Genomic DNA, 26,556 nt, shown 5'->3' with positions numbered 1-26,556 from the left:
TTAGGAACTATATTTTGTGGCCGGAATTAACAGAGCGCCAGAGTACTCAGAGGCCGGTTTGGACAAATCATATATATATATATATATATATATATATATATATATATATATATCACGAGAATGACGTCATGTCATAATGGAACTTGTTTACATTGTTTAAAAATCTACTGACGAGCCCGCAGGGCGAAAGCGCTATAGATAAAAGTTTGAGTATTAGATTTTATTTTTTTACTTTATTCTACCCCGATATCAAGAAAAAAGAATTTATTGAATATATATATATATATATATATATATATATATATATATATTACAAAGCCAATATACTCTCGATATCCTCTGGGGTTTACATAGTCCTGTCATCTTTCGGACCTCGAGATTAATTCAGATAGCCCTTATTCCATTTCGAGTTCTGTACTGTTTACGCACTTCCGTGATTAGAGATTTGAATGAGATGACTCTCGACAGAAAAAATATATTTAAAAATATACAACGGATAGACAGCTGTTATTAGAGGATTTTGATCATTAAAGAAGAATTACCGGGAGTGAATGGGGCCCTGAAAACAGCTGGTAAGCAGTGTAAATAACATTTAATCGACAAATATCTCTCATGGGGTACGGAAAGGGGTAGATTGAGTTGCAAGCCTGGTTATATATTATGAATCGGTGGGATAAGACTTTTTTTTTTTTAAACTTCGATAGATTAGTGTTCTTTGGCAATGACACAGAAGGGGATGTCCCCCTTGCTGCTCTACGCGTCACACATATAGATAGAAACATTGCACATGCACTAATAAAAATATCCAAATCCTGGAGATTTTAGCCAGGATAAAAAATATATAATAGTTTCCAATTATGAATCATTTCCATGTAAATCTAGGCTATAGGAAAGATGTAGATCTACATGGTTGTTTAGCATCAATTATCGCTATTTTCAATGATAGATTGAAAATGAAAATAATTCATATGCTGATTTAACTAACCAAGGCAACTTCCGATTTGTTAGTTTTTGTTAACCTTTTTCATCAAAGAAGAATTTCTGGTTTCTAGGTTTTCATTACTTCATCGATTTGAGTACAATGTCAATTAGCATGTTTAAACTTTATTATCTAAGAGAAGATAAACCTTTGAGTGCACAAGATAACTTAGGTTGGAAAAAACAAAATTTATCGTTTGGAAACCATTTTAAGTAATATCTGACCTGGTCTTTTACCTCAAAACCAGTAGGTGTCTTCTTCAACTCGTAAGAAGTTATTGTATGAAAGTTCATTGCAAAAGACTCAGAGATACTAGTATAGTCTGGAAACGAAAGAAAATGACGAACAGGCAGACAAACAAATCCAAAAGTGGGAGGCAATTAGTCTTGATGCAGGGAAAAAAAATCATTTTGCATTTCGTATTGCAATATCATAATTTCTTTACTATGATGATTTTATTGTAATTGATGGGTATTGGTGCATATCTAGCTGTGGTCGCAGACTACCCGCAGCATTCAGTTCTAATTATGCGTGACTCAACACATTCTGGCAAATGAATTTGGTTGAACTTTTAGAGACGTTGAGCAGAAACTCTTTCTTTTGGACTGAAGTGTCGGAATGGAAAGGCAGAATAAGTGTAGGACACTATCTCTGGCGAACAGAAGCCCACAGTCGGACCGCCTGCTCCTATATCTGTCTGCAGGATGAATCCTGTGTTTCATTTTTCTATCAGAACTCCAAGCGGTTCTGTCAGGGTCATTCTTCTGTGTTTCTGGACTTGTCTGATGCAATTAGTGAAATATCCCCCAAAACGGTGTATTTCAAAGGTGAGTAGATTTTTTTTAAAAAGCCTTTTACGTAACTGCACATTTAAGTTTTCATTGATTATGAATGCTGATAGACAGAAACTCCATCTCTACTGCCCACTACCGTACAATCTATGCTATACCATGATGAGAGCAAGAAGTCCATGGAGCCACAGTGTTCATCTGAGCCACATTCCATAACTGAGATCTCACTGGGACAATTAGGTAAACCCTGCTGTTGGACCACTATACACACTGTAGGATGCTTATTAGTATTGAACATACATCACAAGATATTGAACATACACCACAAGATATTGAACATACATCACAAAATATTGAACATACATCATAAGATTATCGAATATAGCAACGTTTTACACGCCATAGACTTCGTTGTAAAATTAACCTGGGTGTTTGGGTAGTGGTTAACGCACTCATCGCTGCGACCCGAACTTGATCGGCGGTGGCTGTATGCGAGAGAGTATGGTGGTTGGCCACTCGGACACGTGGGGTTTCTCCTGTTTCCTCCCATAAAAAGACATCTTACTAATGTTAATTGTTTACAATGTATAGTATGTAGCTAATGTTAATTGTTGATTATGTATAGTATATAGCTAATGTTAATTGTTGATTATGTATAGTATATAGCTAATGTTAATTGTTGATTAAGTATAGTATATAGATAATGTTAATTGTTGATTATGTATAGTATGTAGATAATGTTAATTGTTGATTATGTATAGTATGTAGCTAATGTTAGTTGTTGATTATGTATTGTATGTAGCTAATGTTAATTGTCAATTATGTATAGTATGTAGCTATTGTTAATTGTTAATTATGTATAGTATGTAGCTAATGTTAATTGTTGATTATGTATAGTATATAGCTAATGTTAATTGTTGATTAAGTATAGTATATAGATAATGTTAATTGTTGATTATGTATAGTATGTAGATAATGTTAATTGTTGATTATGTATAGTATGTAGCTAATGTTAGTTGTTGATTATGTATTGTATGTAGCTAATGTTAATTGTCAATTATGTATAGTATGTAGCTATTGTTAATTGTTAATTATGTATAGTATGTAGCTAATGTTAATTGTTGATTATGTATAGTATGTAGCTAATGGTAATTGTTAATTATGTGTATATAGCTAATGTTAATTGTTGATTATGTATAGTATATAGCTAATGTTAATTGTTAATTATGTATAGTATATAGCTAATGTTAATTGTTAATTATGTATAGTATGTAGCTAATGTTAATTGTTGATTATGTATAGTATATAGCTAATGTTAATTGTTGATTATGTATAGTATATAGCTAATGTTAATTGTTGATTAAGTATAGTATATAGCTAATGTTAATTGTTAATTATGTATAGTATATAGCTAATGTTAATTGTTGATTATGTATAGTATGTAGCTAATGTTAATTGTTAACTATGTATAGTATATAGATAATGTTAATTGTTGATTATGTATAGTATGTAACTAATGTTAATTGTTGATTATGTATAGTATGTAGCTAATGTTAATTGTTGATTATGTATAGTATGTAACTAATGTTAATTGTTAACTATGTATAGTATATAGATAATGTTAATTGTTGATTATGTATAGTATGTAACTAATGTTAATTGTTGATTATGTATAGTATGTAGCTAATGTTAATTGTTGATTATGTATAGTATGTAACTAATGTTAATTGTTAACTATGTATAGTATATAGATAATGTTAATTGTTGATTATGTATAGTATGTAACTAATGTTAATTGTTGATTATGTATAGTATGTAGCTAATGTTAATTGTTGATTATGTATAGTATATAGCTAATGTTAATTGTTAACTATGTATAGTATATAGCTAATGTTAATTGTTGATTATGTATAGTATGTAGCTAATGTTAATTGTTGATTATGTATAGTATGTAGCTAATGTTAATTGTTGATTATGTATAGTATATAGATAATGTTAATTGTTGATTATGTATAGTATATAGCTAATGTTAATTGTTGATTATGTATAGTATGTAACTAATGTTAATTGTTGATTATGTATAGTATGTAGCTAATGTTAATTGTTGATTATGTATAGTATGTAACTAATGTTAATTGTTGATTATGTATAGTATATAGCTAATGTTAATTGTTGATTATGTATAGTATGTAACTAATGTTAATTGTTGATTATGTATAGTATATAGCTAATGTTAATTGTTGATTATGTATAGTATGTAACTAATGTTAATCGTTGATTATGTATAGTATATAGCTAATGTTAATTGTTGATTATGTATAGTATGTAACTAATGTTAATTGTTGATTATATATAGTATATAGCTAATGTTAATTGTTGATTATGTATAGTATGTAACTAATGTTAATTGTTGATTATGTATAGTATATAGCTAATGTTAATTGTTAACTATGTATAGTATGTAACTAATGTTAATTGTTAACTATGTATAGTATATAGATAATGTTAATTGTTGATTATGTATAGTATGTAACTAATGTTAATTGTTGATTATGTATAGTATGTAGCTAATGTTAATTGTTGATTATGTATAGTATATAGCTAATGTTAATTGTTGATTATGTATAGTATATAGCTAATGTTAATTGTTGATTATGTAGAGTATATAGCTAATGTTAATTGTTAATTATGTATAGTATATAGCTAATGTTAATTGTTGATTATGTAGAGTATATAGCTTATGTTAATTGTTGATTATGTATAGTATGTAGCTAATGTTAATTGTTAATTATGTGTATATAGCTAATGTTAATTGTTGATTATGTATAGTATATAGCTAATGTTAATTGTTGATTATGTATAGTATATAGCTAATGTTAATTGTTAATTATGTATAGTATGTAGCTAATGTTAATTGTTGATTATGTATAGTATATAGCTAATGTTAATTGTTGATTATGTATAGTATATAGCTAATGTTAATTGTTGATTAAGTATAGTATATAGCTAATGTTAATTGTTAATTATGTATAGTATGTAGATAATGTTAATTGTTTATTATGTATAGTATGTAGCTAATGTTAATTGTTGATTATGTATAGTATGTAGCTAATGTTAATTGTTGATTATGTATAGTATGTAGCTAATGTTAATTGTTAATTATGTATAGTATATAGCTAATGTTAATTGTTGATTAAGTATAGTATATAGCTAATGTTAATTGTTGATTAAGTATAGTATATAGCTAATGTTAATTGTTAATTAAGTATTGTATATAGCTGTTAATTGTTAATTATGTATAGTATGTAGCAAATGTTAATTGTTAATTATGTATAGTATATAGCTAATGTTAATTGTTAATTATGTATAGTATATAGCTGTTAATTGTTAATTATGTATAGTATGTAGCTAATGTTAATTGTTAATTATGTATAGTATATAGCTGTTAATTGTTAATTATGTATAGTATGTAGCAAATGTTAATTGTTAATTATGTATAGTATATAGCTAATGTTAATTGTTTATTATGTATAGTATTTAGCTAATGTTAATTGTTAATTATGTATAGTATATAGCTAATGTTCATTATGTATGTCCGACTTTAAACATAAAGATTATTATTAAGAGACTACGTTGCAAAACGAAAGACCACCGATGCAAAACCAGCAGTCATTAAAGGACACATCGAATGTTTCCAACGTTCACTTTGTCGTTCTTATGCAGATAGTAATTAATTCTAAGGTAGTTCGCCGAAATAATACAATAATTAGTCACAATCATGAATACGGATTTAAATCTCAGCCCTGATTGTAAAAATCCCGTTGATTATTTAAGTAGTTATGTGGTACAGTGACTTCACATGCGATATTCTTCGATCAGCTGATCTTAGATATCTTTTAAAAAGTCAAATTTCATTTAACACGAACAACATTTATTTCGATGGTGACACCCGAATCTTAACATTCAAACTCAAACCGTATATGCATGTATGTTTTAGCCACCAGTGCATACAAATAGCGATGTAAGTACCCAAGAATGTAGCGAGAAAAGTGAGTATGAAATCGGCAACTGCGAGTAAATGTTTACATGGGTCGCTGTCTAAACATTATTTGGGAAGGTTACTCCTTTAAACATTTGTAATTGACGTTCTTTTGTTTTTTGATAAAGTGCAATTAATTCCAGATGCAGTATGTAATACAACAAATCGTATAAATATAAACCTTTATTGAATGAACAAGGGTACTTACAATTTTGTGGTATTTGTCACAATCTGTCTATACCATGTGTAAGTTCCCCCGGCGGAACCTAGAGATTCACCGACTGGCTGAAGGGTCACTGGCCTTCAATTGGCAGGAGGTGCACCCACGGGTAACCGTGATGAGCGAGACCTTTTGGTACCGTAACAAGAGAGAATACCATATATGAAGAGGAAATCAAGCAGGCCCTCACTCTATCCTGCCTCCCCTGGTGCCATACACGCAAGTAAGCCACAAAACTTGCCCTTGGTGACCCACACATCCCCCAGTACTGAAGGTGGAATACCCAGAGCACAGAGCCAGGTATAAACGAAATCCTCAATCGTGGTAATCCCAGAGTTCCCCCAAATGGACTTGTCTAAATACAAGATCACCCGCCAACAACGCGTTATCGGTGTTCAAATGTTTAATGTATGTCGAATCTAACCCACCGATCCTTTGGGGGGGAAAACCAAACATTTAATATATGTAAGAACGAGTTATACAAACTACCACTTCAAATGAGACTAATCTACCAGTCAACCCAGCCCCTTTCGGCATTTATTTAAAGTAAAAATGCTTTGGGTGACAAACTTGCATGTGCTCCCCTAGTGCGAGACCCCCAACACATGATGGAGAAGCACAACATTGCCCAAGTCGTTAAGATGGATGCCGTTGTACCTCAATAGCCTTTTCTCGGCAAATGTAATAGTTTGATGTCTAATGACACCCCACTCAATTTTAAGAAAGTGTTTTACCCTGCGTGCGATGCCCTTGCGCATAGCATCAACTTTAGAGGCACTTTTGGCATTGTGCCAATACAAGCGTTGTTGTATGTCTGACCAAATGATGGTCATAACTGAGACAAGTACTTTGCAACGCAGGAGAGAACATGAAACCTAGGTAGAATCCCCAGATCATTGGATACCAAGAGTACTATCAAATACTTAGGTGCAGGGTTAGTCCCTAGTTTACATTAATCAAGTTGTCGAACTGTTCCCATTTCATGTTTCTGATCCCAAATCAAAATATTCGGATGTTCTTAACTTTGAGTGTAAGATGCCTCCCTCCGAGACGACTGTTAATGCTACAGGCATCCCAATGGACAATAGAGGATCCCATTATCCAGACTACTGTTGGTTTTCCTGCAAAACTGGTATAATTTGTTAGTATGGTGCATAAACGACATGACACATCTACATCATACACACACGTAAAATCAAAGTGCATAATATCAAGACAATCTAATGTAAGGAGTGTACGCCCCTGACTTCCATCTGCCCCATTGTTTGATTACTACATCTGCATGATCTGGGATACCCCTCATCACTGCCTCTGTTGCTGCCCCAATTCGCAACAAGTGTGTCCTAAATTTCTTCTTGTTTATGTTGCAGAATTGTAAGGTTTTGGTCAAAATAGATGCAAACTGATAACACGTTAGGAGATTACCATCGAGGTGGACTAATAATTTCTTACCGCTGAGAATTTAGACAATGAAGAGACCGGACAAACTGGGCCCCCTTATTTTTCTAGTAAAAATAAGATTGTCGACGGGCTCAATTGATCTGTTTTGAACTGTCGAATTGTTAATTAGTACTTGTAAGTTGTAAAGGTTGACTTGGTTCTACGTTAGCGTACATAACCCACAACTCATAATCAGACCCAGGGTGATGCTCCTTCTTGAGGCGGTATTTTCGACGTAACTAGCCCACCCCGTATGACCTACTCTGCTGGCAGCTAATCGTATGTTGTATATGTATCTTAGCATCTCTTGAGTTTTGTCTGGAAATTTCTCCAGATATATCGACATATAAATGATGAATGCTGTAGTCCAAGCTTGTATGTCATATATGGGCTTTAGATGCTGTTTCTCAACAATGACTGACCATTTTTGATCACTATTTCGTGTGTGGTATGGAAATCGGTATGTAGGTCCCGAGCCTTTTTAACAGCAATGCAAGGTCGATATAAAAACACGCCCAAATCTTCTAGCTAATGGACTGAGGCACGTGAATGCATATTGGGTAACAAATTCTTATATCTACTGGTGGGCGATTAACTTGCACCTGCTGCTGTAGAACGAGACCCCCAACACATGATTGACTCCTTATCTCAAAACCTACGTCCTGCTGATTTCTGACATTAAAACCAGTATCACTACTGATGGATACAGTCCTCCCCTCTTGCCTGTCATGTCTATGCTTATACCTGTGCTCAATGTACTGGTTGTAGCCTCGATCTGGGCATTTCCATGTGCGTTGTTGTCCGCCTTACGAAAGGGGGATGGGTGTAGGCTCGATCAACGACTGAGACTCCTGAACCATAACCGGAGGCGACAAAGCCTCGTCGTTAATTCCATCCATAGATCTACTCGATCCTGTGCTTTCCTTTTGATTCTGAGCAAGCTGAGTGCGGGTGACCAACTGGCTGCTTACCATCTCTGCCCGATTCCTATTAGCAGATCTTTGCCCGATTCCTATTACCAGACCTCCGCCTTTTTGGTCGCTCGTTTTCGCTCGCTGCGATACTTGTAGCCCGCTGTTTTCCGTGTTGATGCGGCATGTTGCTCGATGGTGATGGATTGACAAAATTTAATATAAATCCTGAATTTCTCGTATGTCCTTTTCCACTGTGGCTAAACGTCATTTGGATACAACCATCCCTATGAAGGATACAATCGTGTTTTTAACACAGAGTACAACCAATCCTTGCGGCAATTTACTAGAGAGTGTAGATGTCCGTGAGAAGGGGTTAGAAAGTGGCCATAATTTTCTTTATAAAGATAATTCTTAAGGATTAAATAGCCTATCAGGTGACGCAATGAATTCTGGTTCGAATAATATATAGCATTCGGTCAGATCCCCTACCACATGCTCAAACACTTCAACACAGCCAGAAAATGTCGTGTACATTGGTCTCTGTCGCTTGTTTTCTTCATTTATTTTAGAAAACAGAAAAACCACCTAAAATTCAATTACATCAATGAAAAGACATCATTACAAATGAATACCATAAACGTCAGGAAGAAAATTTTGCGATCATTAAAATATAACGCTGGATACAACCATTCTATGAAAGTAAAACGTAGGATACAACCATTCTAATACATTGACTATTTGGAACGATGCATGATTTTAATGTCTTTTGTGATGCCATCCGGCGTTTTAGATAATTATGTTTTTAATATTTGAATACTTACATTTAACTTCATTATTTATTACAAGATATACGACGTAAATTATAACTGTTCCAAATGGAAGAACATTTTCGAGAGGGCATTCCGTGTCACCATTTTCAATAGTTTCTTTTTTTTTTTTTTTTTTTTTTTTTTTTATTATTGAAAACTATATGAATTTTTTTTTATGACGAAGTCCTCGCATCAACCAAAAAAAAACCCAAGTCTTTTTCCTCAAACCTTGGTTCGGAAAATTGAAAAACACAGTCTACAACCCTTCTTCTGACAGCTAGTACACCCGTAAGCCACAACCCAATCCCCCCCCCACCCAAATACAATGTTATCTACAAACTGTAACATGAAAATTTCCTTGTATGTCGATCCGTTTACAAAATGACCAATCTAATATTACATGTAAAATCAGATCTTCTCAAACCGTTATACTGGAGAATGATATCATGGACCAATCAGGAATCGTTTTATTGAAGCGTATTTGGATTGTTCATAAAAGATGACATCGATCTATGAAACATGTAAACGAATTCCAGCGTTAAAGGAAGAACAACGGAAGATCGTAGATACTATATATCCATTATCGTCAAAATATATTTTCTGTGGTGTTCCAACATCGCTCATGGCCGCCACCATCTTCGATTATTCTTCCGTGCTTCACTACAAAATTTTCATGTTAGCGAAAGCCGTCAATTGATTGGTCAAGAGTTAAAGATGAAATAACATAACCCCAAACGCAATGCTGTCAGTGTAAGGGTTAGAGAAGATCTGATTTTAATTAGATTGTAAAATGGCTAACAGCTGTTTTCGAATCCTCTCGCTCAAGGTCGCATATGATGTGAAACAATGGCGCGTAAAATATGCATATCACAATATTTGAATTTCGTCGCTTTCAATTCGAAAACTACCTGAAATATTTCATTTAATAAAGACTTATCTATAGTAAGTTTTTACATGCAAAGAATTAATTTTGCTAAAAAGAATTAGAAAGTTTAGTAACGTTCGATGTGTGTTTTAACAGAAGTGACGCTAGATGTTTGACAATTTTTTTTGCATAATATAGTACGGAAGTCTGTATGGAGCGCCAAACTAACATAAACTCAAATAATTGAAGATATCTTCAATAATTGAAGATATCTTCAATTATTTGAATATATCATCAATTCAATTATTGCTCTCTTTAATAGAATTAATCCGCGCATTAAATCATTATTGCTCTCATGCAAGGTGAAGATAACGAACAGTGATCAATCTCATAACTCCTATAAGCAGTCAAATGAATTAATGCGCACTTCAATTTAATTATTGCTCTCATCAATCGAATTAATGCGTGCATCAATTGAATTAATGAGAACAATAATAGATTTGGTGTATTAATTCAATTATTGCTCTCTTCAATTCTATTGATGAGAGCATCAAATTCGTAGAAATATTGCTCTCAATAATTAATTTAGACCTCGGTATGAATAATTTAATGATCTCTTTAATTCAATTGAAGATATCTTTAATTATTTACAATGCTATTATATAAGGAATAAATGCGCGCATCAATTCTTTTTGAAGAGAGCAACAATTCAGTTAAAGAGATCATTAATTCAATTGTGGATATGTTGAATTGAAGATATCTTTAATTACATAGTTGCTCTCTCTAAAAGAATTATTGCTCTCTTCAAATGAATTAAAGATATCATTAATTCAATTGAAGAGAGCAATAATTGAATTAATGCGCGCATCAATTCAATTATTGCTCTCATCAATTGGTTTAATGCGCGCATTATATCAATTAATGCTCTCTTCAATTGAATTGTAGCGCGCATCAATTCAATTGTTGATATCATTAATTCATTTGAAGAGATCATTATTTCAATTAAAGCTCGCGTCAATTCAGCTGAAGAATTAATGTTATCATCAATTCAATTAATGCGCGCAATAATTCAGAATTGAAGATATCATTATTTATTTGAAGAGATATTTAATAAAATTGTTGCGCGCATCAAATGAATTGATGATATCTTCAAATAATTGAAGTTATCTTTAATTATATGAGTTTATGTTAATTTGGCGCTCCATAAGTCTGAGGCTCAAAACCACTATTTAGGACTGTTTATCAGTATGTAGTTTATGATCGTTTGAAATGTAGTTCATGAACCTAAACTATGACTACTGATGAATTCCATATCATAGTCTTGGATTCAGAAACATAAATGAAAACCGTAAATTACAAAGGCTAGCTTATTGTAAAATCTCAGTAAAAATGACTTCCCATAGTCATACATTTTTATACTCTCGTGTTTCAATTTCAGTGGCATGTATCGGCGGGCCTGCCTACATATATGAGCGTAGTGCTAATACCTGCTTCAGCATTAAAGAAAAAAGGAGGACGTGGAATAATGCACAATCTTATTGCATTTCCGAAAATGCCTGGCTATTGGATATGAGTGACCATCAAATTTTGTCTCTCCTTATGACGAAATTCAACAACTACCAAGACCCTTGTATGTAAATTGCATTCCAATGTTTGCTCATTCAAGCTTTTTTTTTAAAGTATTTTTAAAGTGTTAGTCGTCCGTCTATTTCATTGTAAGTACATATATCATCTTCTATGTAAATATTACACATTTCCATATACTAGTATCTATTTCCTCTCCACATCATGGTTTATATTTTCTCCCTTTGTCAATCCAATCTCATTGCAAATTTTCAAATCGTATTTAAAATTTTGAACCATTCAATAATCAATACTACACCGGTCGCCGTAGCTTAATGGGTAGGGTGCTCGCTTCGCAATCGGGGGCGCGCGCGCGCGAGAGAGAGAGAGAGAGAGAGAGAGAGAGAGAGAGAGACAGAGAGAGTATGCCCCGGGTTCAATACGCAATTTTCGAGTTGACCAATAGTTATTTCCCTTTGTTGAACTCTTACGCACGGTGAGGCGCAAAATATGTTGATGACAACTCATGAACTGTACTCTTGATTGTCGTAAGAGGCGACTAAATTGGCCTTAAAAACCGGGGCCCCGTGTCACAGCAGGTATGCCATAGGCCTAAATTTTACAGTCCTTCAATTCTACAGAGGGAAGTTAACCATTATACAATCTCTACATGAGTGAAAAATTCTCGAATGAGACATATAAAACAACACACAAACAAATTTTTGGTCTACCCAGGGGTAATTGATTAAAACAGAGCATCAAATGTATATGCAATTTCTTTATCTTCATTGTCGTACAATTAACGTTCATTATTAGAATTTTACTCTAATTTCTAAAGCTAACTATATATAAATGTATATTAATCTTCAGACGCCATACTATGGAGTAATCACTAAGTGTATTTAACATTTAGCATACTTGATTCTGATAAAATCCGGCCGAATCGAACTAAGCCAAGAATCAAGTGAACCGGCTACAGTAAAGTAATAAAAATGTTGACTTTCTATTGTGTAAACGTTATTCGGCATAGAAATGACCAACATATTTACAAATCATGTTTATTTCACCAATGTAAAAATTAAAAACATTATGCCTTAGAATAAGCAACTCTCGATACCACTGTGTCCAAGGACGCCAGCTTGAAGCCGCCTTCGCCTATCAAAATTTTCCGGCCCAATCGACTTACCCGGCGGGATGCGCGCGCAATTCCGGTTCACAATCAAATGTGTCGCCGGTTAACCCAGGTACGCCGGATTGTTAGAATCAAGTATGCTAATTAATGTTGATTCGATATCCCAGTGAACTCCACATCTGCTTCATATTTGGATGTTTTATTGGAAATAGATGTTAACGGCAAACTGACAACTCAAATTTATGATAAACGGGATGACATCAACTTCTCCATTGTCAGCTTCCAATATATATGTAGCAATATTCCATTATCACCTTATAATATGTCTCTAAACTGATTTGATACGCGAGAGCACGTTCTACGCATGATAAATCGAAACATACTACTAACAAATAAGTTGATGTTACAGGGGTTTCAACAGTCGCGTTTAAAGTAAGCATTTTGCAAATTCTATGGTCCTTGTAATGATCTGTCTGACGTGTTTCATACTAATTGTTTGACCGTTCTTTACATACTAATTTATTCCTCCTAGTCACATGATTTCACCTCTGATATGTCAAGGGGTCCGTGTTTGTCATACTCTTAATTTTGTATTCTTTATGGGATTTATGAGATTGGTCACAGTTTGTTATCGTCTCTTTTCATTGGTAGCTCAATTCTTCTTGGCTTTCAGAAATGAATAGTGTTATGTCTGCTCGGCAGAACAGGGTTGACTCGAACAACAACAGCAGAAATTAAACAACGTGGTTTCTGCCATTTTAGGAACTACTCTATTATTGTGTATTCATGCGCATGTCAATACTAATATAAGAACCAACGCATTATTCCGGAATTACATATTCAAATTATAGTTTATAACATTCCTCCCCCCCCCCCCCAATATGATAGTCCATGGGGGAAAAGTCCAAATGCTAAAAGTTCATTGTTAGGATTGAATTGTTTTAATCATAATTCACTGTTCATCGCTAGAATGACAAAATTATATTTTCTTCTTTCAGTAATAATAACAAGCTTTCAATCAATTAACTTGAACACATAATCTGAACAAAATACACTTAGTCACGGTGCAACATAATTGCTAACATGAATACTAAAAAAAACAAAGAAAAGAGACCTTTCTGGCCCCAAATATATTGCAAGGGGATTATTATGCCCCTGAAACTCTGCAACCATAAACGGAATCACTTGCACGATACAAAATCTTTGTAACGACTTGGCGGACCAGCTGTGCGCCTTGGATTTCTTCTCGGTTCTGAACGCTGATCAGTTTGCTGAATCTGAGGTGGAGTACTGACCTCTTGACTAGGCGGTTGACTATCCTGACTAGACAGACGGATATCTTGACTTCGCGAATCAAGCTGTGAGTCCTGCCTGGGAATAGCACCGGATTGCTGATTGACAGATATCATTTGTAATATGTGTATCTGATGCACTGACGTTGGCCGCGAACTCCTGAATCTGATCAATGTGTCGTCTCCATGTTTGACCTGGTGCCACTTATACACGATACGAGACTGGGCCCGTTGGCAACGAATACGCCACGGGACGTGCTTCGCAAAACTTGGGTTGTGCACTTTCCTTCAGTTTCAATGACGCTTTGATTCCTTTAACGGTTCCCATGTCATCCTTGAACATCTGTCCATGTTTTCCCAAGATATCAGATAACTTTTGTTTTGTCTCTTTTGAACATGTGCCTGAAACTTTACTTGTTGCAACTGACAAAGATTTGATAGAAGGCCAATCCAAGGTAATGTGAGCTAACCATTCTCGGCCAAATAGCGATGGCCCATCTTTTTGAACAACATATAGGTTAAGTTCCTTTCTTTGATTTTCGTACGTAACTGGTACACGTGCTACACCTTTGGGTTTTAACACTTCCTCTGTGTATGTACGTAAACGCAAATGTGTCTTTTTTAGACAGTCAACTTTGTCAGGAAAATGTTCACGAAATTTCCTTTCTGACATAACTGATACTGCGGCCCCAGTGTCTAACTCCATACGGATTTTCCTGTTATGAATGATAGGCTCCAAAATAATGGCATTCAGGTGTGTATTGTCCAAGGAATTCACATACAGAGTGGCTACGAGACTCTCGTTAAAGTCATAGCTGTAATCACTATTCTCGGCTTCTAGACTGTTGACAGCTCTATTTCTGCACACTTTCTTGCAATGGCCATTTTTTTTTTTTTTTGCATTTGTAGCATTGTTCATCTTTAAAGTAACAGTCCTTAGGGTGATGACGCGTACTATGACAATGAAAACATTTCTGCCCCTTCGACTTTTCTTGTCTTACACCACGTCCTTGACCTTTCGGATGAGATGTGCCCTGCTTAGGTCCTCCGGATCCCTTACGTTTCACATTAATCTTGTTAACACCTAGGCCTACGTGCTTAGCTTGCAATTCGGTGGCATCACGTGACGCTGTCTCCATAGCTTGTGATATCTGTACCGCCATTTCCAACGTGAGATCTTTCTCCGCTAATAATTTGTTTTGTATGGCCTCACTGCGAAGTCCACAGACTAGGCGATCACGAATCGACTCACTCAAGTTTTGTTTAAAGTCACAATGTTCTGATAATTTGCGCAACTGTGCGAGGTAATCACGTATACTCTCTCCCTCACGTTGATCCCTCTTGTAAAATCTGAATCTCTCAGATATAACTACGAGTTTAGGGTTCAAGTGGTCACTGAGTGTTTTAATGAGTTCAGCATACTCACATTCACTGGGCTTTTTAGGCGCAGTCAAGCCTCTCAAGAGCTGATAGGTTGGGGCCTCCCACCAAACTCAATAGCGCGGGAACTTTCTTCTCGACTTTGACCTCGTTGCACAGAAAATACTGTTCCAGCCTTTCACTATATGAATCCCACGTTTCCACATGGCTATCATATACCTCAATTCGTCCAATAACTGATTTGGCCATCCTCGTCGCCAATATGTTATGTCTGCTCGGCAGAACAGGGTTGACTTGGTCAACAACAGCAGAAATTAAACAACGTGGTTTCTGCCACTTTAGGAACTACTCTATTATTGTGTATTCATGCGCATGTCAATACTAATATAAAACCCAACGCATTATTCCGGAATTACATATTCAAATTATAGTTCATAACAAATAGGAATGTGATTATATATTGTATATCTAGGCTAGGACAATTCTCTCTAATAATATCATATTCAAAATCGCCACACATGATGAAACCAACATACATAGATGTAAAACTTATACGGTACCAATTTAGATGCACCAGATGCGCATTTCGACAAATAATGTCTCTTCAGTGATGCTCAACCGAAATGTTTGAAATCCGAAATAACTATGAAGCTTTAGAGCTAAATATAGCCAAAAACTATATAATTGTATTTCTGCATTTAGAAAATATTCACAAAATATTTCACATTACCATAATTATTGCCCATTATTGTCCACAGATTTACTGATAATAAATAGTTTTCCTTGTATGCGCAAGCTATAATTTTTCTCCATAGTTTATATCAATCTACTGAGAGAAAAGCGTTCTGGCAATCCATACAAAAAAGTACAAACGTGTTTTCTTATTTAACCTAGTAAAGTTATTTATCATTGACTGTAGACTAAAATATCACCAGTGTGCATCTATTGTTGAAAGTCCTGTATGGAATATAAACAAGCGACTCATTATAAGTTGTTGCAAAACACATGTACCAAGAACTCATTTGACTAATGTCTTCTTCCACAATTTCTTGTTGCAATGATTATAACGTCTCCACAATACGAATTTCATTATGTATTCTGAATATTAATGAGGTAGCTGCTCAATAACATGATGATGTAATGTAATGCTGTCAGATCCTTCTCTAGTGTAAAGGTTTGAGAGGATCTGATTTTAATTAGATTTCTGAAGATAAATTAAAGACTAGACTTTTTGACATCATTGACAGTTGCTTCTTCAACAAAAATGGAATAATTCATATCTAGTGATCAGTCACCCAAAATTAAACACCACTCTGATTCCACGCACAAGTACTCTGAAGTTGAAATTAAAAAATATGCTGGAGTTCCTCATTGAAGATAACTTCGTAGTCTTTGGTGATCAGGTCTTCCAAGAGTCTGTTGGAATTCCCATGGACACAAGTTGTGCTCCTTTATTAGCTGACCTGTATTTATATTCTTATGAATCAGAATTTATTAAAAAGACACCATATGAGAAGAAAAAATATCTTCAACTTGACATTTAGATATATCGACGTTTTACCTATTAACAATAATCATTTTCATTCATATATCGATATATCCCTGTCAGGCGCGTAGCCAAAAAGAAAATACGCAATACATGACAAGGGGTTTGGGGGCCTCCTTGAGGCTCCCAGTGGGTCCAGGGCTAAGCCAGCCCAAGGGGCGAAGCAGAGTTTCTTGTCAATTTGCAAACCCAAAAGAATTCATAAAATCATTTTCTGAAGCGTTTCATTAAGCCAACTCATCGTATGTACATTGTACTTTGACTGACTTTACATTCGTTTTACGTTCCCATGGGGATCCGGGTTAGAATAGGTCCTCAGTACCCCTTGCTTGTCGTAAGAGGCGATTAAATGGGGCGGTCCTTCTGATGAAATCGCAAAAAACGAGGTCCCGTATCACAGCAGGTGTGGCACGATAAAGATCCCTCCCTGCTCAAAGGCCGTAAGCGCCGAGTATAGGCCTAAATTTTACAGCCCTTCACCGGCTATGGTGACATCTCCATATGAGTGAAATATTCTCGAGAGGGATGTTAAACAATAATCAATCATTCGTTTTGCGAATTTGTTTTTGACTGGTATATGCAAGGTGAAGATAACGAACAGTGATCAATCTCATAACTCCTACAAGCAATACAAAATAGATAGTTGGGCAAACACGGACCCCTGGACACACCAGAGGTGGGATCAGGTGCCTAAGAGGAGTAAGCATCCCCTGTTGATGGTATACAGATGTATATGGTAAATGTTACTGACAACAAAGAATATCCTAATCCGTCAACTACATGTACATATATGATGTACATTATTGATTGATTGTATATTGTTTAACGCCCTTCTCGAGAATTTTTCACTCATTTGGAGACGTCACCATTTCCGGTGAAGGGCTACAAAATTTTGGCCTATGCTCGGTGCTTATGACCTTTGAGCAGGGAAGGTTCTATATCGTACCACATTTGCTGTGACACGGTTTTTGCGGTATCATCCAAAGGACCGCCCCATTTAGTCGCCTCTTACGACAAGCAAAGGGTACTGAGGACCTATTCTAACCCATATCCAGGTGATATTCCACATGGTGTTAATGATTTGAAATTCAAAAAGGGTTCTAAATCTGATTGAATAGGCATTATCATGTTGATTAAATTATAAACTGGGACTATGTAACGCAGTTGATTTTAGGCACAAATATTTTAACGGCAAAGACCCCTCTCCTCTCTCTCTTGAAAATGATGTGTACGCAGTTGTGTACTTGCGTATAGGCAGCTACGCGGCTGCCTGTTAACTCGAAATAAAGACACCAGATTTCTCAACATATGCTTCGTACTTAGATATTTTATTGAAAATAGATATTAACCGCAAACGAACAACTCAACTTTATGAAAAACGGGATGATTTCAGCTTCAACATCGTCAACTTCCCATATGTAACAATATTCCATCATCACCTGCATATGGTGTTTATATCTCACAACCGATTCGGTATGCAAGAGCTTGTTTTGCTTATGATCAGTTTTTAGATAGTGACAGGCTACAGACAACCTATCATTGGGTCAAATGTTGTGTGACGTGTTTCAATACCGATTGTCAGATCATTCTTGGCACACTGATTTTGACTACGGATTACTCCGTTTATCTGATCAAGATATAGGGTTCACGGTGGGTGTGACCGGTTGACGGGATGCTTAATCCTCCTGGGCACCTGGTCCCACCTCTGGTATATCCAGGGGTATGGGTTTACCCAACTCTGTATTTTGTACATGTATTTCTTGTGGGAATTATGAGATTGATCGTTATCTTCACCTTTCCTTGGGTTCATAGTTTACCCTGCGCTATGCCAGTAGAGGCCATGATACCTCAAGTAGTGTGGGTTTCTAGGTCATATAAAGAAGTCATTTTTGTTACATAATGTCATATTACATGTATAAATATTCATAATGTAGTGGATGCAAATGCCCTCTCATCCTCACCTAGAGTAGCACGGGCCCCTGGATTGGATATATTTATGATACAATAATAATAACAATTGTAAAATCATTTATTTCAATTTTAGGACTTCCGAGTAAACTCAGGTGTATTCCACTTTGCATATAATGCAAATACTGAAAATATATAATTACTTGTTTAGAAACTTATTTCTGATGATAACTACACATGTACATGTATATAACTAAATACAATTTAACAAAATTTAGTGCATTGGTAAATAAATTACATTTACACTGTGTGTTTCGAATACACTCTGTTTAAAGTACGACATTGAAGGCTAATCTTTATTTTAAAATATCGATATGGGCTACAATTACGGCCATACGAAATTAAATTTTTTTAACAATATACAAGCAAAGCCTAGATTATCTAACCGTACCTACATGTACTATCGTCCATATATTTCCAGATGTGTCAAAATGTCGGCGGGAATTTCAGCTAATGAGGAAACCCCAAGTTTAAACTCAGTTTTACAGCTTGGGGGGGGGGGGGGGGGGGGGATGTATGCTCCATGTAACCATAAAGTACAAATGTTAATGAGTTGAATCATGTAAATTTTAACACAAAACATGAAAGTTTATTTTTATAGATATATTGGGGCCATTTCATTTCATCCTTAGTCATGTGGAAAGGGTGTCCGGGTAGCGCTCTCGCTTCTCACCGATCCCCGTGATCGGCAGTGGTTGTATGTGAGAAGGTATGGTGGTCGCTCATTCGGACTCGTGGGTTAATGACCCCCTAGCGCAAACATCCGTGCATCAAAAGGCCCTTGGAAATAAGCTTTCGAGCTTTCATGGGTTATCCTTGGCATTTATGTATCACAGGCACTCGACGTTTTAAATATCTATAATAAAAAAAATTGTCTTCCTGTAAACATAATATTATGTTTACAGGAAGACAATTTTTTTTAATTATAGATATTTAAAACGTCGAGTGCCTGTGTTATGTATGTATGTTTGTGTGTATATATATAATATATATATATATAGAATTTGATATCGTTTGATGTCAATAAAAATACATGTATTATATTATATGAAGACTTTCATCAGTGTATGCACTTTGAGGGCATTTGAATAAGAACACATCTTGTTTTATACTGTTGCTGAACATTAGAATTTAGTTTAAATATTCAGAACAGGAAATGTTTATTCTAGATTTCATAGCCCTTGAGACTAATAATACTTTTAACTAGTATTCAGGTGATCGATAAGGTATGTGGGCCTCTTGTTAATTGTTATTACATTAAAGATCTCGGATTGTTTTCGGAAAAGGACACATATTTACATGTTTTAAGAAGTGTAATACTTGTAGAGTAAAAGTAAAATTACTTTTTAAAAATACAAATAACATTTTTAGAAATCTAAGAAGGATTAACTAATCTGATTTAGTATTTCTTTAGAATATGAGATATATTGAGATTATACACTAAGATTTGATCGAGATGATGAGACCTATTTCTGAGATTTCATCAGATAATGATAAAGAATAAAGAATATTTTTGAACTGAATTTCATGAGATCAGACGCCGTGAGGCATATACCCGGTATGTGAGAACCAATAAGATGATTTGGAATTGTTTTCAAATCATTTGAGATTTTCGAGAAATGCACTTAGATTTGATTGAAATTATGTAACAAGACATCTGACATTTTATCAGATCAATGAGAATTCTTATGGAATCATTTGAAAACAGTCATGAGATTGTTGAGATATATATACATTTGTACTTAGAATATTGCTTTGAATTACTTTGTCCTTTTGGCTGATACTGTAATTTCACTAATTGGTTTAAAAAGATGTTTGTTTTGAATTGATCATATTGTGTGACAAAATTGAGGGAGAGAAAAAAGATTATTCTTCTGAAATGTTATTCAATAAAAAGGTGTGTTTTTCACATATCAAAATGAGTTTTCAACAAAATTCCTTAAGTATGATAAGTATCAATGCAAGTTGTGGTCATTTCATTACAGTCCCATTATACATGCAAGTCATTCTTACAATAAAGGATCTAACTAGATTGAACAATATGAATTGTTCATTTTAATACCAGATATAAAATCTTTTCATACTTGTATATTCTTTGTAAACAGCAAAATAACAACTCCACTTTATGACAAACGGGATGACTTCAGTTTCTCCACTGTCAACATCCTATATTTATGTAGCAATATTAAATCATCACCTGCATAAGGTGTTTATATCTCTCAACTAATTTAATATGCATGAGCATGTTCTGCATATGGTCAGTTTTTAAGATTGTGGCAGGCTACTGACAAACAAGTTGATGTTACAGGGGTTTCAACAGTCTTGTTTATAGTTACATGTACATATGTATATAATTAATAAATTCCTAGGTCGTCATAATGATCTAATTTACCAATACAACTTGTCATTGAATCAAATGCTGTCAAAGATGTTTCATATCAATTGTTAGACTGTTCTTTACAGACTGACTTTGACTAGGTATTATTTTGTTTACCTGATCAAGATATAGGGCTTGGGTGAGTGTGACAAGTCAACAGGGGGTGTTTACTCCTCCTATTCACCTGATCCCACCTCAGGTGTGTCCAGGGGTCTGTGTTCACTGTTAATTATCTGGGCCTTTTCATTCTTCCATTTCATAAAAACTCTCATTTCATCTTAAATACTAGTATAACATGTATTTATAATTGCTTAGAAAAGTGTCACAATATTTTATTCTTTCCATCAATTGGCATTTGTGGAGGATTATGTTTTAGTATGCTAGTAGTATTATTATGTCTTGTATATCCATACAGCATCATTACAAACCAAGTTTAGTGCTTCTCAGTACTTTGTTTTGTGGTGTGTTCAGTCTATGAAATGTATTAAAGAAAAATCAAATCATATACATGTAGTATCAAAAATTGGAAAGAAATGTCATTTTCTGTCACAAAACAAAGAAATTTGTGGTAGTCTAATTACATAATACAAATGCAATTCAAATTAAATAAAAAGAATAACAATTATAATCAGTATAAAACAAGAGGCCAATCGCTCACCTGAGTCATCTTGGCCCTGCCGTTGTTCAGCAATTGTGATTTTTAAATGATTTTTTTTTATCAATTCTTTATTTTCACGATATATTTTGACCCCATATTGTGGCCCTAAAGGATCATGATATAACTGAAAATGAATTCACACAACATTAATATAATTGAGTATTGACTAGCACTGGTTAAAAACAAGGTCATAAAGTCATAGATCATGATATGAAATGAAATATATCTATATACAAAATATGAAAGCTCTATATCTTAAATAGTTCAGGAGATACTGATTAGGCCAGGTTTTTAAAAAGTAGGTCAAGGTCACACATATCACAAGGTTTTGTCATAATGAATCTGTATACAAAATATGAGAGCCCTACCCTGAATAGTTCTGAAGACATTTAACATGTTACTTTTTCTTACAGGAAGGGTAAACCACAAGGTGAAAGTATGAAATAAAAGGTCTTGCCATTAGAAATTTTTGTACAAAATATGAAAGATCTACATTAAATAGGTCAAGAGATATTGAAAAGGTCAAATTATTAAAAAGTAGGTCCAACTCCAAGGTCACATTTCAAGGAGTAACAAGGTCTTACCACAAAAAATCTATATAAACAAGAGGTACTGTGAGCAATGCTCACTAAGAATACCCCTCACTTACCCCAATCTCCCAAAGGGTGTTGTTAATAGGTATAAATTACCTCTTTCCCGATTGTAAAAATATGGTATGCCTTTGTAGAAGAAAATGGAAGATATAGTCCGAACACAAATCCATGGCATAAACCTATAATTTTGACCTTGAGATCAAAGGTCAAGGTTATAAAGAGATCATGAATGTACATGACACATAGTCTTATGGTGATACACCCATGTCTTATGGTATGACAATGTCAAAACTCTATAATCAATTTTGACCTTGAGGTCAAAGTTCAAGGTCATATAGAGATCATGAAGGTACCCGACACATCATTTCATGGTGATACACTTATGTGTCAAATATGGTATGCCTATGTCAAAGAACAAAGAAGTTATGGCCCGGACATGAATCCATTGTAAACCTTTAATTTTGACCTTGAGGTCAAGGGTCAAGGTCATATAGCGGTCATGAAGGTACTCGACACATCGTCTCATGGTGATCCACCTGTGTGCCAAATATGGTAAGCTTATGTCAAAGAACAAAGAAGTTATGGCCTGGACACGAATCTGCACAGACGGACAAAGTGATTCCTAATACCCCCCCCCCCTCCCCCCCCGAACGAAAAATATGAAATCCCTACCTTAAATAGTTATGGGGATATTGAATAGGTCAGCATTTTTTTTTTTGAAAAGTAGGCCAAAAGATCAAACACCATTGCGTTTCAAGGTCTTGCCATAAAGAATCTATATACAAAATATGAAAGTCCTACCTAAGATATTTCCTGATGAAAGGCGAAGATAACAAACAGTGATCAATCTCTTAACTCCTACAAGCAATACAAAATAGAGAGTTGGGCAAACATGGACCCTCGATATATTTAATATGGTGTTTTCTTGAAAGTAGTTGAAACTTCGAGTTCAAGTTTACAAGTGATATGAAAGGTCTTGCCAAATGAAGTATATATACAAAATATGAGAGACGTACTTGTTAAAAATAGTAAAGGAAATATTGAATGGGTCAATTTTTTAATAAAAGTAGGTCAAACTTCCAGGTCAAGGTCATATATCATTGTATCACATGAAAAGTCTTGCTGTATAGAATGTATATACACAATATGAAAGCCCTAGCATAAATAGTTCAAGAGATGTTTTTCAAAAGATTTTTCCTACATGCATATCAGCATATACAACTTTGATCCCATGTTGGGGCCCCACCCTACCCCTGGGAATCATGATTTGAACAAAATTAAATCTATTCTATGTCTGGAAACTTTAATGTAAATTTCAACTGTTCTGGCCAACTGGTTCTTGAGAAGATTTTTACCCTATACCCCAATATATTAGCATGTAAAACTTTGATCCCCTATTGTGGCCTCACCCTATCCCCGAAGTCCATGATCTGATTAACCTTTAATCTACTTTATGTTAAGAAACTTTCATGTAAATTTCCACTATTCTGGCCCAGTGGTTCTTGAGAAGATTTTTAAATGACCCCAGCCTATTCATGACCATCTCCACTTTGAAGGAGACATATATTTGAATAAACTCAAATCTCCTTCACTCAAGAATGATTTCTTCTAAGTTTGATTGAAATTGGCTAAGTGGTTTTGGAGAAGAAGATGAAATGTGAAAAGTTTACAGATAAACGGACGGACAAAAGGTGATCAGAAAAGCCCACTTGAGCTTTCAGCTCAGGTGAATCCATGGTGTACAATTTCTTTATCAATTCAATGAAAAATAATCAAATAAATATCACTTCTACATGTGAAAATCACATATCACACAAACAAATAGTAAAACAAGTTGTGAATATCCACTCATACAGAATTAACACAACATCAAAGTGGATGCTTGTATTAATTTTTGCCCTTCTGCTGCAGACTTTGCCTTCCTCTGGTACTGGATTGGATTGACTGATATCAAGTTCGAAGGGCACTTCATTTGGACTCACTCAAAACATTCGCTGAATGGGTCAATTTATTGGTTACCAGGACAACCTGACAATGCTAACGGAATCCAGCACTGTGTCTACATGAGGAATGAAGGAGGACAATTTCTATGGGATGACATAGACTGTATGGTGGGATTCATCGAGTTCATTTGCCAGTCAGATGTGATTTAAATCCATTATACATGGACTGCATGTTCAGGTTATTTTAAATAGCATGTTAAATTTGCCATTGTTTTACAGGTCTTTAACTTTGTTGTTTAGAATGCATACCTCCATAATTGCTTCTACTGATAAATTCTTAGAATGAGTTTCAGTGTACGCAGATTTAAACATCTCTATAGTAGTATATCCATGATCAGAAATCAAACAAGGCAAATATTTAAGGTCTGATCTACTATCCCCAAGTCCAATGAGGAAATTAAGTTTTGATGGAATTACCCCTGCTTTTTGTGCAACCATGCCAAGATATACATCATCCTCTCGAAAATGTGGAATGTAAGGGATTAGCTTCTGCATTTTTTGGATGACAGCCTTGTTAAAGAAAACTGTTCCTGATGGTATGTATGGAGGAAAACAGTCAAATGGATAATCTTGTCTGGATATATAATGCTTATTGAAGTAATCTCGAGTAGGAAATGGCTCTTCCACAACAAGCCCACTGTACAGATTCTCCATCTTACTCTCATCTACTGAATGAAGGTATTTTAAAGCATTAGGCACATTCAAATACATATCGTCATCCACAAAGACAGAATATCTAGCATTACTACAATACTTTATAATCCAGTTAAATGCCATTTCCATTTTAAGTGTGTTGCTCCAGTATCCATCTTGGAAATTTTCTTGAACAATGTCGTTAAACTTTTCTGACTCCGATTTCACTCTTTCTTGGTCTTCTTCATTGTATCCTAGGATAAAAATCACCTTCCGGTTCCCAGAATTACTATCCCTTCCCCAAGTCTGCCTGATGCAATTTCTTTTGTTAAAGTTTTTAGTTGCAGACTTCACTACTGTTAGTAAATATATCTCTGGAATGGCTTTACATGTGGACTCAGCAACAAGTTGAAGTTGATGGTGATGAATGTTAACAGGACTGAGTGTTATGTTGTCCAAATTGTCAAATTTATATTGGGTATATCCAAATTCATTTGCGCATGTGTACTTATTACTTTGGTGCACCATATATCCAAAGTAACAGACACTTATAATGCAAAATATCAACAGGCTGAAGTATAGGTGACTAAATTTCCCTATGTTTGAATAGCTGCCAAGTATGCGTATCACTCTCATGACTGTCATTTAAACTGCCATCCAAATCTGAAATGGAGAAAAACAAGACAAATCAAAAAACTTTTTAAAAGGCTTTCCCATATAAACCATTAAATTTAATTGTATCTCTCATCCTAACCCCAGGGACCTTGGAGTGAACAAACTAATTTAATCTACACTGGTGATACTGCTTGCATGTAAATTTGATATAAATAGTACCCTTGTGGATCTTGAAAACATTTTCAAACAATTTTCCTACATATTGTAATATATTAATTTTCTCTTCAGAATTTGAACCCCACTTTGAACCTGGGGGCTATGGTCTGAATACACCTGAATCTACATTTATATCAGGATCCTTGCAAATTGATTTGATATATATGTCTGACCTTTTCTGCAGTTGCAAATGTTTCTCATTTGTATCTTCAAAACATTGACATCTTCAGATTGAGAATTGATGAAGATACAAAATTCAAAGTCTTAATTTTCTTTTATTCAAGTTATCAATTCCTAAACTTCATAAAGCTAGAAACTTGACTCAGTCTTAAACACACATTTGGAATATCCTCTGTAGATACCAGACAAACCAGATCAGTAAATATAAATCTCACATAAGTGTAGATACCAGACAAACCAGATCAGTAAATATAAATCTCACATAAGTGTTACAATATTGTTTGAGGCATATCAAGTTAAATTCTGTTATTTTATTGTAATAACATTAACGAAATATGTTTAA

At 34.6% G+C, this 26,556-nt stretch overlaps 2 protein-coding genes across 3 annotated transcripts in view; one reads left to right on the top strand and one right to left on the bottom strand.

The window, feature by feature from the left end:
* Positions 1–1,532: 1,532 nt before the first annotated feature.
* Positions 1,533–24,719, top strand: LOC125647179 (perlucin-like). Its single transcript, XM_048873864.1, has 3 exons — positions 1,533–1,806; positions 11,496–11,687; positions 24,478–24,719. Exons 1-3 carry the CDS (start codon positions 1,533–1,535, stop codon positions 24,717–24,719), a joined length of 708 nt encoding a protein of 235 aa, XP_048729821.1.
* Positions 20,961–26,556, bottom strand: part of LOC125648428 (beta-1,3-galactosyltransferase brn-like) — a 13,842-nt gene continuing 8,246 nt past the window's right edge. For both annotated transcript variants that reach the window (XM_048875541.2, XM_048875540.2), the window contains exon 3: positions 20,961–25,865. In XM_048875541.2, coding sequence (XP_048731498.1) covers positions 24,783–25,847 — 1,065 coding nt within the window. In that variant the 5' untranslated portion in view covers positions 25,848–25,865 and the 3' untranslated portion in view covers positions 20,961–24,782. The remainder of the gene's footprint in view (positions 25,866–26,556) is intronic.

The sequence above is a fragment of the Ostrea edulis genome, chromosome 6, assembly GCF_947568905.1.
Source record: "Ostrea edulis chromosome 6, xbOstEdul1.1, whole genome shotgun sequence".
NCBI classification, from domain to species: Eukaryota; Metazoa; Mollusca; class Bivalvia; order Ostreida; family Ostreidae; genus Ostrea; species Ostrea edulis.
The sequence above is the reverse complement of the archived record's forward strand: the minus strand, read 5'-3'. Positions and strand labels throughout refer to the sequence as shown.

Coding starts and splice junctions, on each gene's coding strand:
- LOC125647179 (XM_048873864.1), top strand. CDS start 1,533: ATGAATTTGGTTGAACTTTTAGAGACGTTGAGCAGAAACTCTTTCTTT. Junction 1,807..11,495: donor CAAAACGGTGTATTTCAAAG/GTGAGTAGATTT, acceptor TTTCAATTTCAG/TGGCATGTATCGGCGGGCCT. Junction 11,688..24,477: donor CAACAACTACCAAGACCCTT/GTATGTAAATTG, acceptor CTTCTGCTGCAG/ACTTTGCCTTCCTCTGGTAC.